The 17,134-nt window shown below is 46.1% G+C and overlaps 1 protein-coding gene across 2 annotated transcripts in view; it reads right to left on the bottom strand.

Annotated features, from left to right (window-relative positions):
- Positions 1-837: 837 nt before the first annotated feature.
- CLASP1 (cytoplasmic linker associated protein 1) overlaps positions 838-17,134 on the bottom strand; it is a 240,411-nt gene continuing 224,114 nt past the window's right edge. For both annotated transcript variants that reach the window (XM_081051108.1, XM_081051107.1), the window contains 3 exons: positions 12,852-13,058; positions 11,374-11,490; positions 838-3,873 (listed from right to left, as the gene is read on the bottom strand). In XM_081051108.1, the coding sequence (XP_080907234.1) occupies positions 3,787-3,873; positions 11,374-11,490; positions 12,852-13,058 (411 nt within the window). In that variant the 3' untranslated portion in view covers positions 838-3,786. The remainder of the gene's footprint in view (positions 3,874-11,373; positions 11,491-12,851; positions 13,059-17,134) is intronic.

Below are 17,134 nucleotides of genomic sequence, written 5' to 3'. Positions count from 1 at the left end.
TACTCCCCACTCCACAGCAGGGCACTGGGCCGGGGCCTTAGGCAGCATTTACCCTGCCAGCTGCTGCACTTACATTGTGTCTCTTAACCCTCACTGCACCTCCCTGAAGTAGTGCTCACTCCAGTTTATAAATGAAGACGGAGGCAGGACGTGACATTACTTGCCCAACAGTGAAGCGGGGAGCTGGGATTTGAACCCAGGTATGTGTGACCTGTACCCCCCTGCGGTCACATGTCAGTGGTAGGTGGTGGGCCACAGGGGAAAGGAGGCTTAGTCATGGGGGACCGATACTTGCCATGCATCATTAAACAGGATGGAAACTCAAAGTAGTTTTAAAATGAAAGTATAGCTTCAAAGAGACGGACTGGTGGCCTTGGTGTGGCCCCCAAGGAGGGGGGCCATGTTGGTGTGGTGCACACGTCCCTCCCAAGACCACACTCCTGCCAGCTGTCAGGCAGCCCCATTTACGCCTTTCCCCGAGGCCCCAGCGGACACCCGCCTGCCCCCAGCAGTTCGCCTGCTGGTTGCTGAAAGCCAGTGTTCTTTCTCCCTACTCGGACGAGGGGGAGGCCGCACAAGGGAGGACCCCTCTTTCATGCAGCTCACCAGGGGTCCTCATGCCCAACCTTTCCACCCCACACTGCACACGGCAGCTCCAGGCACCCTGGTCAGGTGGGAAAGTGCCCCTAAGGTTAGCCCTGTTCCATCACGAGGAGAAAGAGCCCCCTTGATGGAGTCCCCTGAGATTATAGATGTGGCCACATTCTGATGTCAGGGAGATGGGATAAGCGATCTGCAGAGCACAGTGATGAAAAAGACTGCTCCAACGCAGGAAACTGAATTAAGTTTCATTTATTCTAGGGCAAACTCAAAAGGGTTTTTTTTGTTTTCTTTTTTAGCAAATCCTAGCACATTATTAACAACAAAAAAAATCTGTACATTTGCCATGATACACTTGAAAGTGAAACAAATAAGATATAAATACAGATATGGATGTAACATGAAAAAGCCAAAAAAGAAAAAAACAAAAAACGAAAACAAAAACCAAAACAAAACAAAAAACAAAAACCCAACCTAGGGGTGTGGGGACCATGCGTGTGAACACAGTGCCGACAAAACTATTTTGGTGGCTGATATTTTTCAGAGTATTCCTTTTTTCATTTTCAAACACCACTGTTAGCAAAGTCCTGTGGAATTCTACAAAGTTCTTATTTGCTGTTCTTCAATGTGTAGTATTATGCTTGATAAATAAGGGCGGCAGGGAAAGAAAAAGATGAGACAAAAATCCGTCGCTCTGCCCGCACAGGGCACTGAGAAGCCAGTGGGGAGCAGTCAGCCCCACGGCTGTGCGGGCACTGGGCCAGAGCACACTCAGGTGGGCTCCGGGCGTCCTGGAAGTCAGGTAAACAGGGGCGGCAAACTCAGGCTGGGTGCTGTGTTCTTCTGAGTTCTGTTGTATCATCTGAACAGGAGCCCTGCAGGGAAGCGGGCAGGCGGCTGCAGCTGTCAGGATGCGGGCTCGGCGTCCCTCCCTGTGAGGTGGCGGCAGCATGCGAGTGTCCTCGGAGGCAGGCAGCGGTTGGACGGAGGCCAAGAGATCTGTGAGTGCCTGTATCTCTACGTCAGGAGACAGAAGGTTGGGCAAGTGACATCAAGGCGAGCCCTTTGTGAGGACGATGAGGACATCCGGCAATGTTCAAGATTTCTTCCCCACTGGAGGTGGGGGCCATGGTGACCGGGGAGTCACAGAGTTGAGGGAGAAGGTCCACCCAAACACATGAAGCATAAAACAACTCACAAATGACCTAGCCACATACGGGTCCCTACAAGGGAGCAGTCATCAACGACGCTCTGCTGACTCACTTGTAGAGTGTAAAAAAGAATCCCATTAGTGAAATATTAACAAACAGTATTTATCAATGAGAGTAAGGCCTGGTCCTGCTATGTTTTGAGCCAAAAATAAGCCAATAATATTAAACCACTTAAAACACACCCCTGAAGTTCCCTCAACAGCAGCAGTGGGGTACTCACTCCCTACATGTGCGAGATACCCCTACACACACACACACACACACACACACACACACACACACACGCGCGCGCACACAGTGAAAGCACCCTGGCTTCACTGTTCCTGGACCTCCATTTTCAAAGCCTAGCTCCAAATAAAGTATGTAAAATAAAATCTGAATGAAAATGAGTTACATTTGCCATAGTGTCTTTCACAACTCCCAACATCAAAGCTGGAGGGGCAGAGCAGACTGGGGTGTGGGGGTCGGAGGTGAGAACCGCACAACCGCGGTTTCTCAGCACTGCCAGCTGAAGGGACTCTGCACTGAAACAGCAATCACCTCATTAGAAATTAACATCAGAATAGGCATTTTCCTATGGAAAAAAAATCAGTTTCAATTTAGAGTAGTTAGGAGATGACAGAAATCTTCATGATTGCATTAAGAATTTCCATTTGGCTTTAAGAATTTTACTCAAAACTTATTTAACCACATGCCACACTTCTATAGTTACTTTGGAGCATTCAAACCCTCAAAAAACTTTTTAAAAGGGGCAGTTTCTCTGGTAATTTTTTATTGAAGAAAAGGAAACACTCTAAAGTTGTGTTTCAAATCCTGTTTTTCTGCAACTTGCCACTCACCATAATCACTTTTTCCTTAAACAATGACTATTTTAACAGATGATCAAGGAAGTACTTCAGTCCATAAATTTAAAAAAATAATAATTCTGATACCTGGTTTCTCTAGACTTTTCTTTGATCTTAATCCCAAATTACACAGAGAAGTCAAAACTGAGATGGTAGAGTTGCCTCTTACTAGATCAAGTGAAAACCTTTTAAAATTGAGCAGCTTAAGCAAAGGATGGCGGAGAGGAAAAAAGATGGCGCCAAGCCAGAATCACCAAAAACCAGGGTTGTGAGAGAAGCACTGTTAAAACAGTGTTTTCCAAAGATCTTAGTAGCAAAACAAAGTACTTTCCGTATCTTCTATGTGTCACGAAATGCCATTTTAGGCATCACCAACTGATGCAATACATTTACGTTGATTTTTTTGTTTGGGTGTAAACTTTGTGGATTCTTCGGAGTGGAAGCTCTGGGGTGGGGGCCGACAGCATCATGGCATTGTTCCGCGGGCTGGGAGCCTGTCCTAGAAGAAGCCCACGAGGCTGGCCCCCTAAACCACAGTGAGGGCAGTCAGCCTCCAGTCTTGAAATTATAAGCAAAATTCTACTTGTTTTGTTAAAAAGCCATCTTCAGGCTTTTCTCCGTTTCTTGCCAAGACTCCAATGCACATTCTTATTAGGTCTCATAATATAATTTAAAGACGCACAACCCTTTCATGGTGTTAGTTGTGAAAGTGGGGAGGTGCCCCCCACAGGCCACATCCAGAAGAAAGTAAGCTAAGATGAAAGAGAAACACAAACTGACACACCCTCCTCAACTCTGTTAACTGAAGAGAAAATGCTACTTCCTACAACTATTGGGTAAAGAGCTCTGATTTTTAAAAACCGCACCCTGCACACATGGGTTTAGGATCTCAGCAGGCTGTGTAAGACATGTTTAAGTATGGCTCTTTTCTTTTCTGATTCCTTTTGCTTTGCTTTGTTTACATTCAATACCAGTAAGATTCTACACAAAAGCTGGAAGGGACCAAAATACTGATTGTAATAAATATTTGCAGGCCTCCTTGCCCTGACTGGGCAGCCGATGAAGGTGAGGGGAGGGTCTCTGAGAGGCACCCCGATTGCTTCTAGGGCAACACAGACTCGGCGTCGCCATTAGCTGTGTGTGGAGACGTCCGAGGAGGAGCTGCTGTTGCTGTTCGTGGTCTGGGCCCTCTTTATATATAAATTTAGTAGCTTCATCTGCAAAGATAAGGTACAACTGGATTAGCAGCAGGAAAAGCAATCAGAAAGTAGAAAACAAGGAGGGAAACCCCAGGTGACAGTAGGGACTCATTATCCAAGTATTTACTGAGTGCCCACCCCTTATCCCACACATCTGCTGGGGCCACAGTGACAGGGAAGAGGACAGAGTCTGGAGGACAGGGAAATGTATGGCTTATGACAAAAGGGAAGAAACATGCGATAATGGGCTGTTAGGACTCCCTGGGCTACAGCCGATGAGGGGCAGACCCACACATTCAGGGGCAACTGCAGCCAATGGGAGGTGCCCTCCAGGCTAGCGGAAAAGCAGGTGGAGAGCCCAGGCTTCACAGGGATAAAGGAGCTAAGCCAAGATTAGAAGTCAAGTTTTCTAACTTTCACACCTTTGCTGATGTGGCTCCTCCCACCTCCCACCTCTCTCCACCTCCATTTCTGCCTCCTGAAACCGACCGAACCGCATGGCATCTGCGACCTACTACCTTAAAGGCCACGTCCATCAGGTTGTCCCTCATCTGTTCATTTGGATGTGACCATTCCTTCCTTTCCACTCCTGTGCCACTCCCACCCCTACTGCAACTTAGCACATGCCACCTCGTGCCACAGGGAGCAGTGGACTTCCGGCAAGACTGGACCTCCTTAATGCCAGACATTGTGTTACTAACTAACATCCTCCCTGACGGGCGCAGTGCTTGGCAGTGAAAGGGCTTTCATCTCTGAGACCTCATCCGCTTTGAATGTAAGCCCCCCTGAGCCCTCAAGATAAATAGAGCAGCACATAACATAGTAGGTTCTTAAATACCTGTGGAACGTCACTAAGTTCATGTTATGTTGAGACTTTGCCCGATCATATTAAGAAGAAGAGAAACAGATATTTGCAGAAGCAGAATGCCTATAGTAGGATCTATGTGAGATATGACATACTATCCACAGCCTTGTACCTGCCTCGCCCTGAACAGGCTGTAAGGCTGAGACAATTATCAGGCAGCCGGGGGAGGAGAGGCTGGTCTCGGGGGCCCATGAAGAGATGCTCAGGGTGGTGTGTGTGGCACACAGGAAGCAGTGCCCTCTGATGACTGGGGTGACAGGAAGAGCGAGCCCACAGAGCTCCTCCCAGAGGCAAAGGCACCCTGGCCCTGGCCAGCACCAAGCTGCTAGCTATCATGTACACACACGCAGAGACTGAAACAGACTGCTGCGCTGTGGGTTTCCCACACATGGAGTCTGCAGTGAGCACCCTGGAGCTTGCTACTTTACTCAACAGCCCATCTCTGCGATCTCCCCACGCCGGGACCTGCAGTGCTACCTTACTCCTTTCACCTGCAATGGACTATGTCATGTTAATTTACAGTACATGTCAGTTTGTTTTTCATTCCCCACCTTTAAATATCTTAAACATTTTAACATAATGCAAGTACAATGATGAAAGTTCCACCACTTTACACTAGGATTTCAATGCTTTAAAACTCAGTGTGACACGTCCAGGCCCAATCAGGTTCAAGGGAAACCCTGGCACATTAGACAAAGGACTGACCCAAGGCTCAAGAGTTCTAAAACCAACTTCACACTAACTAGTCGTGTGACCTCGGGCAAAACAGTTTCTAAACCTCAACTACTGCACCTGCAAAATGAAGAGCAATAACACTTCCAAGGAGCTTCTGCAGCTCCTTGTTCCTAAAATGTGTCCTCTGAACACACGGTTCTACCCAAGTTGTTCACGCTGCTACTTCCTGTACGTTGGTCCTTCTTCTCTCCTGGGCAACCCACCCCCATCCTGCCTAGTCCCACTTCCTCCGAGAAGTCTCCTCTTTCTCCTACTCCAGTGGGCCCAGGACCCAGCAGTCAGAGCCTGTTTCACTCTGTCTACTGCCTGCTGGTCACTCCTGGGGGGCTGTACAAATTTCCTTCTGTGCCAATCCCACCTCCTAGCTGTATTTTATGCTATTTCAGGGCAGGATGAGTTTTTGCTTTTCCCACATGCTTTAGCATAGTGTAGTGAAGAAAGCAGGTTCCTAATACATACTTGTTGAATCAGAGTCTTTTTTTAAAGAAAAAAATGATCTAGAAGACAAGACAATTATATTTCTGTGAGAGCCGAATTAAAAAAGAGCTGTGAAACATTGTACAGGGATGGCTGTACAGCCAGAAGTACAGGGATGGCTGTATATATAATCACAAAAATGGACTTCAAACAAAAAATGGTTACAAGAGACAAAGAAAGTCAATACAGCAAAAACATGTAACAATGATAAACATTTATGCATCTTAATAAAATGCCATCAAAATATACGAACAAAAATGGACAGAATTAAAAAGAGAAACAGTTTTACAATAATAGTTGGAGACTTTAATAATGGAAAGAACCAGAGAGTAAGGAAGAAAATAGAGGACTTGAACAATACAATAAATCAACAAGATCTAAGAGACATATCAGAGAATTCTACCCAACAACAGCAGAATATACATTCTTTTCAAGTGCATGTGAGCATTCTCCAGCATATATTATACTTTAGGACACAAATCTCAACAGATTTAAAAAGATAAATATACAAAGTAGCTTCTCTGACCACAACCAAATGAAATTAGAAATCAATAACAAGAGAAAACTGAAAAATTCACAAATGTGTGGAAACCAAACAACACACTTTTTCCTAGAAACACAAAACCTACCAAGATTGAATCATGAAGAGAAAATCTGAACAGACCTATAACTAGTGAGGAGATTAAACTGTAATAAAAATCTGACAAAGAAAAGCCTTGGACCAGATGGCTTCACTGGTCCAAACATTTAAAGAATAAAATGCTCCTCAAATATTTCCAGAAAACTACACAAAAAAGAACACTGTCAAACTCACGCTATGAGGTCAGTATTGTTCTGATACCAAAGCTCGACAAAAACATTACAAGAAAACTACAGTTTCCTTATGAATATTGATACAAAAATCTTCAAGACTAACAAACCATATTCAACAGCATATTAAAAAGTTTATACACCATTACCATTTATGCACCAAGTGGAATTTATTCCTGAAATGTACAGATGGTTCAACACATGAAAATTGATCAAGATAATACACCACATTAACATGATGAAGAAAAAAAACCCCACACGATTATCTCAATTGATGCAGAAAAAGCATTTGACAAAATTCAATACATTTTCATGATAAAAATACTCAACATACTAGGAATAGAAGGAAACTACCTCAGCACATCCAAAGCTACACATATGAAATGCCTACAGTGAACATTATGTTCGATGGTGAAAGACTGGAAGCTGTTCCCCTAAGATCAGGGACAAGGCAAGGATACCTGCTTTTTATCAATTCTACTCAATATAGTACTGTAAGTTCCAGCCAGAGCAGTTAGGCAGGAAAAGAAATAATAGGCATCCATACTGGAAAAGAAGTAAAATTATCTTTGTAGATGCTATGATCTTATATGTAGAAAATCCTAAAGATTCCACAAAAACTGTCAAAACTAATAAGTGAATTCAGCAAAATACCAGGACACAAAATCAACGAGCAAAAACCAGTTGCATTTCTATATACTAACAATGAAAAATAAACAATCGAAAAGGAAGTTAAGAAAACAACTCCATTTACAAAAGCATCAAAAAGAATAACATACTTAGGAATTAACTAAACCAAAGAAGTGAAAGAATTGTACAGTAATAACTATAAAATGTTACTGAAAGTAATTAAAGACATAAATAGATGAAAAGATATCCCATGTTCATGGATTGGAAGAAAATGTTGTTAAGATGTCAATACTGTCCCCAAAGCTACCTAGGGTCAATAAAATCCCTATCAAAATCCCAATGAGGTTTTTGCAGAAATGAAAAATCAACCTTAAATTCATATGGAATCTCAATAGACCCCAAATAGCCAAATGATCTAGAAAAAGAACAAAGCTTAAGGACACCCACTTCTGATTTCAAAACTTACTACAAAACTACAGTAATCGAAACAGTGTGGTGCTGGCACAAAGACAGACATATAGACAATGGAACCCAGAAAGCCCAGAAATAAACCTTCACATGTGTGATCAAATGATTTCTTAAAAGGGTGCCAAAACGTAGTCTTTTCAACAGATGGTGTTGGGAAAACTGGATAATCACAAGAAAAAGAATGAAGCTGGACCTTTACCTAACACCTACACAAAAATTAACTCAAAATGGATCAGGGACCTGTGTATAAGAGCTAAAATAATAAAACTCTTAGAAGAAAACATTGGGCAAAAGCTTCATAACACTGGATTTGTCAATGATTTCTTGAATATGACACCAAAAGTACAGCAACAAAAACAATAATAGACAAACTGGACTTTGTTAAAATTAAAATGTTGTGCATTAAAAGACAAGGAATTAATAACCAGAATATATAAAGAACTTCTAAAACTCAACAATAACAAAAAAACAAACAACCCATTTCAAAAATGGGCAAAGGACTTGAACAGACATTTCTCTCAAGAAGATATATAACTGGTAGACAAGCATAAGCGTATAAAAAGATTCTCAGTATCAATGATCATTAGAAAAATGTAAATCAAACCAATACCACTTCACATCAGCTATTAGGATGGCTACTATCAAAAAATGAGAATATAAATGCTGGAGAATGTGGCGAAACTGGAATCCTGCACTGCAGTGGGAATGTAAAATGGTACAGCCTCCATGGAAAACAGTTTGGCGGTTATCACATAATCCAGCAATTCTACTCCTGGATATATACCCAAAAGAACTAAAAGCAGGGTCTCAAAGAGATATTTGTACACCCATGTTCATCGCAGTATTAGTCATAACAGCCAAAAGGTGTAAACAGCCCAAGTGTCCACGACCAAGAAGTGAACAAACAAAATGTTGTATGTACAAACAATGGAATACTGTTCAGCCTTATAAAGGAAGGAAATTCTGACACATGCTATGACATGGATGAACCTCGAGGACATTATGCTCAGTGAAAGAAGCCAGCTACACAAAGCCAGTCCCCTTGTATGAGGCACCTGAATAGTCACATTCATAGAGACAGAAAGGAGAATGAATGGTGGCTGCCAGGGGCTGGGGGAGGGGGATGGGGAGTTAGTTGATGGGCTCAGGGTTTCAGCTTTACAAGATGAAATGAGATCTGTGGATGGATGGTGGTGATGGTTGTACAACACTGTGAATGTACTCAGTGCCAGTGAACTGTACACTGAAAATGGTTAAGACAGTACATTTTATGTTTATGAGTATTTTACCACAGTAAAAAAGAATTAAGAAGGAAAAAGAAAGCTTGCTCAGGGTCACACAGCTAGTAAGTGGGGGACAGAGACAAGAAGGCAGGTGTTCTGACCCGAAAGCCAGTGTTGCTGCCACAGCAATGGGACACTTCTCAAAATGCCCCCACAGGTTCCTCCCTCCCTGTCCCTGCATCAGGCCTTTGTCTACAGAACCTGGCACCATTTATTAACTTAAGTAGTGGAAGGCGGTTGTGATAGGCCTGGTTACAGAGAAACAGGAAGCTATAGCTTGATTCTATCTACCTCTAGTCTAGGCCACTGACACAGACTTAGCTCCATGTTCTGTCAGCTCTCCAGCTGGGTATTTTGGGGGGAAGGAGGGTATTTATTTGTTTTAGGAGATATGTATTAGACACTACTGAGTTCACATCAACACACGTGAGTTACCATGTCTAAAATCGTCATGGCTGGATGACTTGGGCTACCAAACCAGACAGGTGTTACGGCCAATCTCCCTCAGCCCTCTGAGCTGACTGAAGTTAAAATGGGGGAGGAGGGGGTATTGGCTCCTGATCAGGATGTGGGCTCTAGACTCAAGGTCACCACTGAGAGGGACAGCACAGGCCAACTGCAGAACAGGCAGGAGAAGACACCTGTATTTTCTCAGTCCCTTATTGGAGGGGTCAAATGAGATCACAGGACAGCTCCCTTACTCAGGAAAGCAAGAGTGCCAGCCAAACTGATGTCTGACTAACATTCATTGTGGATGAATTTTCTATTTTAGAAATCCAACTCCCTCGGTGAATGCTCTCTTCTAGGCCCTCACTGTGGCCAGGAACCACCTACAAATCCCTGATGGAGGGAGAAGGAGACGGGGTTCCTGGCCTAGCACACCGGTCGTGAGTCTTGGCTCCGTACTTGTCAGACCGTGGTTAGGGAAAGGGTCGAGGAGGAGACTTTGTAGGAGCAGAAAAGGAAAGAGATGCTGGAAAATGGCATCAGGTGCAGCAGCGCCCAAACATGTGTCCACACCTGCCTTGCTCACATTTTCCAACCTACACGATTGTTTGTCTGTGAGAGCAGTGAAGTTCTCCTTCTGGGCCAGTGAGTGGTTCTCAACTGTGCCCCACAGGGGACATCTAGCCATGGGTGGGGACTCTAGTGACTGTCATGGCTGAGGAGTGGGGTCTGCTACTGGCATCCCAGGTGGTGGTCAGGGATGCTGCTGATCCGGCAACACCCAGGACAGCCCCCCACAACCCCGGAGCCTGACGTGTCTGTAGTGCCGAAGGTCCTGCAGCCCTGCTCTGGACATAGGTGGGCAGAGCTTTGGGAGCAGGCTCACGCTGTGTGATGCTCACCAACTGTGTCCAAGGAACAGTTCTATTGGAAAAGGAACGGGTGGCAACTTGCTGATTCCTTGTCTCCTAAGGAGCTCTGCTTGGATCACACCACTGCCAGGCACTTCTGAACTCCATTTGGCTGCACCTCCTCCACAGGCAGCCCCGCCCCCAAGGGGTCTGAGGCCCCGCCTCCTACCCCCTGGCTTCTCCTGCCGGAGCTTGGGGTTTCCTCCCTGCCCTCACCTGGCAGGTTCATGGGATCTAAGTTTACTCTTAAACCAATAAGCACTCTAGCCACTCTCATCTGCAGTGAGCCAAGAGTGCTTTTGTTCTATTTTCTGCCTGACTCTCGTATACTCAAAGGAACTTGAGAGGCAGTCTGGTGAGTGAAAAGCCTGGCTTCGGGAGTAAGATCACTGTGTACCTTTGAACAGGTTAATTGCGGGCTAACTGTCCTTATCCCCCAGGGCAGTGCTGTGCTGAATGAATGAGTCCACATGTGCAAAGTGTGGAGGACAGTGGCCGTGACTTGGCAGGTACAAGGCAAGAGTCAGCTCTCATTCCTGTTGATGCTACGAGAAAGCCAGTCCCGACTCAGCAATTTGTTAATCTAAGCAGGTAAATTTCCTTAGTGTTTCTGTGAGAGAAGACAAGCTGATTTCTAAACAAAGTCATCTTCCCTTTGGAAATAAGCTAGAAGCTCAAAGCTATCAGTTCAAAAACAGGTGTTGCCACAGACTACGCTGTAACTTAACGTGACTTCAATATACAGTTGTTCACTTTTCTCATTAGAAAAAGGCTTTTGGAGAAAGGAGGCCCAGCTACAACACACATGATGAGAAAACCTGTCTGGGGCCCAGAGCCAGACCAGCTGGCAGAGCCCACGTGTGTGTATCAGTCCCTGTAACACTACACGTACCTTGCTCCCCGTGAGCTGTGCGAGGTGAGGTTTCAGCTCTTCTCCAATTACGGAATAAATTGCCACTAAGCAAAACACGCTGGCCTTCCGCACACTACTTTCAGTGTTGTCATAACCCTAGAGTCAGGAGAGGAACACAAAAAGGAAACGAGATCAAAGATTCCCTTCAGTCACTATTTCATCAACATTGCCGCAAATGCCCTTATAGTTCAACCTTGGACTTGTCAAAAGCAACCAGGATACACCTTAGCTCTGCGACTGAACCCAGGGAGCCTTCGCCCCAGAGGCCAAAACTTAATGGTGGTGAGTGAGGGGGCTCCTGGGCTCTGGGAGCAGGAGGCTGGCGAGCTGCTGACTGGTCTGCGTCTGCACAGGGCGCTGCTTATAATGAGCGGCCACCGTACAGTCACCGAGAAACGTCACGAGACAGAATGAGAAAAGGAAATTAAGAGGGAAAAATAACTGGCTTCTTTCTTGTTTCTCCCAATGGTAAAACCAATTTTGTGTGAAAATCCCTTTAAGGAAATGAGAACCACTTCACTCATCTTACGGGCAAAACCTCTCTACCATCCAGAGACGGCTGGGGAACGTCCGGACAGCCTGACATTTGGCAGTGTCCCTGTACATCTGGACCTCCACCCACTGGTCAGCCTCATCCCCACCCCACAGCAAAGGGACTACCTGCTGTTCTCCAAAGCCCCCAGGATTTTTCAGCCTTTGTGTCTTTCCCTGTTGCCTGGAATAATCCAGTCCTCAATAGTATATATTTAAATCCCCAGGCCACATGCTCTGCAAACAGCAGCATTTATTAAATGTGAAGCTGATCTCTCTACCCTGCCCACTGACATCTCTTTCTAAGACCCATTTAACACCTCACCTATGAGCCTTCTCTTTGCCACCCTGCCTGGAAATTACCTCTCCACCACTATCTCCTCCCTACCTGGCACCAGCATCGCTAGCTGCCTGCACGGCAGTACTGTGTCCCACGGCTGAGAACATCCTGAGGCAGTGCCCCAACAGTGGAAGACATCTGTACCTTCCAGAGTCCGTCTAACACAATGCCTCATGCTTAGAAGGGTTTCGGTAAACATTTGCTGGATATATGAGAGCAAGCACCATTATTTGCTTTTGCACCCCATGGCCCACCTGCCCAGGGCTGGGGCTCACAGACGTGCAAAAAGGGTTTGTTGAAGGAATGGACAGAAAAAAGAAAATCAAAACATGTTTACACTACACAGTTCGCTCTGGGAGCCACAGTTCTAGGCTGCCAGGAAAAGCTTCCTGCTACATCAGAGGAGGGTGGGCTAGAAGACAACAGAGAAGGTGTGAGGTGTCCAAGCCACGCAGCCTCCCGGGTTCTAACTACAGGTCACCATCCGGCCTTACCTGTCCGCACCCCCTCATGTGAACGAGGAGAGCCGAACCCCACCTCCCTGAGTGGCGCAGCCCCGTCCCAGGCCGCCCGCCGCAGGGCCTACCTGCAGCAAGCCGGGGATGATATCTGCGAGGAGCTGCAGCAGGGACTCCCTGGAGATCCTCTCGACGACCTTGGTCTGCATCTTGATGGCAGCGAGGTTGATGGGGTAGTCGGCCGTCTGGATGATGGGGCAAAGCACTTTGATGCACTGCTCGGGGTGGATGGAACTGGCCAGCGTGGACGCAGCCTCCTCGGCAGCTCTCACCACCTGAAACCCAGGTCCCCCAGGGAGTGAGCTCCGCATACTGCTGGAGTGCAAATATCCAGTAACACTGCTGCCTAATTTCAGAGGCCAAATGACAGACTTCACCTAAGGCCACATGGCAGCCATCACTTCCTCTGGCCAATTTTGTTAAAGTAATAGCAGAGTAGTTTGGAGGGTAATTTTATAGAGAAACGGGGCCATGGGAAGGCAGATATAGGGATTCTGGCAAAAATCTTAGGTTAGATATGTGGTTCTCTGAGTGTAGTCTACCCCCCACAGCAGCAGCAAAGTCTCCGAGAACCTGTTAGAAATGTAACTTCTCAGATCCCACGTGGACCTGCTAAATCAGAGATTGTGGGGGTGGAGTCCAGCAAGGTGTTTTAATAAGTACATGGGAAATTCTTCGGTACATGGAAATTTGAAAGTCTCTGCCCTAGCAGATTAGGACCTGGAAACATAAATGCTTTCCAATGGCGTGTGGGCCTCCAACTGGAATCACTGAGAGAAGCCTGGAAGGAAATCAGAATGACCTCGAGACTTATGTTTCCACAGAAGTGCCTAAGTGCAAAGTGTTTTCCTGAGGAGCCTCTTGTGGAAAGTTGCTTTTCCAGCAATCTGTGCTCAGGGTATCACCTCATGGCCAAAGAGCAGCCTCTGGCCTCTGATGGGATCATGCTGCTCTGGGACATGATGGTCACCAGAAGGGCCACGGAGACCTTTGTTACAATGGTGAACTCCTAATGCAAAACCCAGTGAGGAAGGAGAGCCCAGGGCTTGGGCTCAGAGAGCTGGAGGCAAAGCCCAGTCATGCCGTTCCTGCATGCTAAGCCCTCATTTCCTCATCTGTGAACGGGCATGTCTCAGAGACCGTAAGATGAGTGGTACTGAGATGTACTCGATATTCAGGAAATGGTGGTTACTACTCATAATGGCGTAGGAGTACATACCGTGTTTTCCCAAAAATAAGACCTAAGAGAAGCCCAGGCATGATTTTTCAGGATGACATCCCCTAAACATAAGCCCTAATGTGTCTTTTGGAGCAAAAATTAATATAAGACCTGGTCTTGTTTTCAGGGAAACACGGTATATAAAGAAGACCCCAAGCCATCAACAGGTATGCATTTTCTTACAAAACACAATGGAAATCTAACACTTTTCTCCTCCTGGAGAAATGTCTAGGAATGACCTGGACTGGTCATTCCATCAGATTCTCCTCTGCTTTGTCCTGCTATTCAAAGGCAGTTAGCTTTGCCTTTAACTCAACATCAAGACCAAGGCTGCCAGCTCAAGCCTCCAAGCATCCCAGTGCTCTGTGGTTTAAGCAGAGACTGACCAAAACAGCATAGAGACCGCTTGAGAAGGGTCCTCTAGTCCTGGGCACGAGCAGGCTAAGTCAGAGCATATGAGCCCAGGAGGGCAGGAGACACAGAAAGTCAACCCGAGCCACAAGGTGGACGCAGGTGCTACCAGTCACTCTAAGGAGGCATTGTCCGTCAGAGCCCTGGGTTCTCTCTCGAGCAAGGGCTGGGTCAGATCTCAGGGCTCCCGCTGTAGCTTTGGGACATGATTCCGCTGAGCCTTGCATTCAGCCTGGGCCACACTATCTGGGAATGGGGCTCACTGCTTGGAGCATGCTTCATCGGACATGTGTCTGCTCTACACTCGGGAAGATAAAGGAAAATCCTTTCCACACCAGGGAACTGGAGTCATCTCACTTAAAACTCCACATATTGGGGCGGCCGGTTAGCTCAATTGGTTAGAGCACGGTGCTCTCAACAAGGTTGCCAGTTCGATCCCACATTTGCCATTGTGAGCTGCCCCCCGCCCCCCACATCTAGACTGAAACAGCTACTTGACTTGGAGCGGATGGGTCCTGGAAAAACACACTTACATAAAAGTTTTTTAAAAAGTTCACATATTTAGAGCTTTTAGTGGGTTTTTCACTAAGTTCCAGTCTGGCTACTCATACCCCAATAGCCGGCATTTAACACTATAAAAAATCTACAAAGAAATGCATAAAATGTTAACACTCATTATCTCAGAATGGTAAGGTCAAGGGTAATTTTATTTCATTCATATTTTTTATATTGAAAAATTACAATGAGCACCACATGAGCATTTGTAGCAAGGAAAATGTATTCATAAAAATCTACTTAAAATGCTTCTTGAGTTAGCAGTGCAGTCCTTGGTTCAAGGCGGAAGGTACTAGAGTGCTGCACTCCAGGGGAAGCAGCCCCTCGTCCATCCTCCTGAACTGAATCTGACCCCTGGCAGGGAGCAGGTACTCCTTGGGTGTTAGCTGAGCCTGCTGCCTATGTAACACTATAATGTGTATTATTATTATAATCATTATTACTATTTCTGCTTACCTCCCATTTCCATAAACTCTCTTCTGCTAAACAGAAAACTCATTGTCCCTTAAACAAACGTGGCTGACACATGTGCCCTCCTGGCAGCAGAATCAGCTTCTTTCCTTCAATCCTAGCGTTTCTCTTCATTTCTGGCACCAGATGTAGATTGCTTTGTATTCTTGCTGACATTTCCATGTGTGTTTCTACTTCCCCAACAGACTGCAAAGGCCCAGCAGGCAGGAGCTGGAACATTTCTTTTGTACCCCAAAGTAGGCAAGGGCACTCACTAGCTAGCTGTTCAACACTCACTGAGGGGCTGAATTTCATTCTCCTGTCTGCTTGAGGCTTCGTTCCTGTTGAAAGAAGTTCTACCTTCCTCAAATCTGAAAGTCACACTGCTTTCGTGTTGGAGGCCTTTTGGACTTTCCCTGGGAGAACCTGCTATCTCCTTAAAGCACTGACACGGGCTGGGTGTCTCGTTAAATAAATCATCCCTATCATCACCTGGCCAGTGGGTTTGTGGACACAACACATATACCTGTGGGGACATATACCGCATTTATGTACTAATCTTTTCAGGAGCCAAAATGAAGACCCGGATCAGCGTGGTTCAAGGGTAAATACTGTGTACCTGTGAGAAGACAGGCATCCAAAACTTGTAAGATTTATCTGTGCTTCTTATGTATGTGAAAGTTCAGGCTTTGCTGAAAAGCACTGTGGAGAGGTAATTTTAAGAGTCACGTTGTACTCTCAAAAAGGACGTAAGAGTCTTAGGAATTTCCAAGCCTCAGCAATTTTTTTCTCTCTACCCTTCCCTCTGCCTTCCATTTGTACTTTCATTTCATTCTGGTGCGCCCATTCACTCCCATGTGTAAGGCTCAGCTCAGAGCTCCGCCCAGAGAGGTGAGGCTGACTGGCAGTGGGCAGGGTGGGGGTGGTCCATGCAGAAAGGCAGTGTGAAGATGCAAAGGCCCAGGAAATGGAGGATGAGGCCACGAATCAGGCAGGGGCCAGACAGGGGGAATCTGCTGCCTGAGGAGCTTCCTGCAGTTGGCCAGGATGAGATGGAAGGAGGGCGGTGAGGGGTGGGAAGCGCAGAAGCTCCTCTCGAGCTCTGCAGAAATTCCTCCAGCTCTAAGGCCTGTGGCCCTACAGAGCAAGCCCCCCCTGCCTCTGCCTCTCCACAGAAAGCAAACGGTTTGGGTTAGCCAGGTCACAGGCTCAGCCTTCGCAGGACCTCAATATACGGGAGTGGACTTCTGTGTCAGCAGCACGAGCTCAGTCCCACTTATGGCACGTCACTCCATTTTACTTACACATGGAAATATGACTATTTAAAGAGGCCCACTCTGATTTTTTCTTGCCAGGTCAAGCTCCTGCAAAAAACACAGCTATTTCTATACAGGTCCAGGAAAAGTAGAGTGTTGTATGGCCTGGTGTGAGTATGACCTTTACCCTTTTACCCCGAGCACGGCAGCCTCAGGGAGTGGAGGGCCACACTCCACCTCGGAGAGCAGTATGGCACAATCTCAGGTCAACCCTCTGCCAAGACACTCCCTCGGTCTGAACCACAATTTTAAAAAACCCTAAAATGAGGATTCAGAAACACCTACTTTTACGGTTATTTGGATTGAGAGAAATAACAAAGATGGTAGCTATAAAACACATGGCTGTTAGCTAGGTCTTGCTGCAGGAACAATACCAGAGGTGGGGCTTGGCAGTGCAGGT

The sequence above is a fragment of the Rhinolophus hipposideros genome (assembly GCF_964194185.1).
Source record: "Rhinolophus hipposideros genome assembly, chromosome: 6".
Lineage (NCBI taxonomy): Eukaryota > Metazoa > Chordata > Mammalia > Chiroptera > Rhinolophidae > Rhinolophus > Rhinolophus hipposideros.
This window is presented reverse-complemented; position numbering and strand designations above follow the sequence as displayed.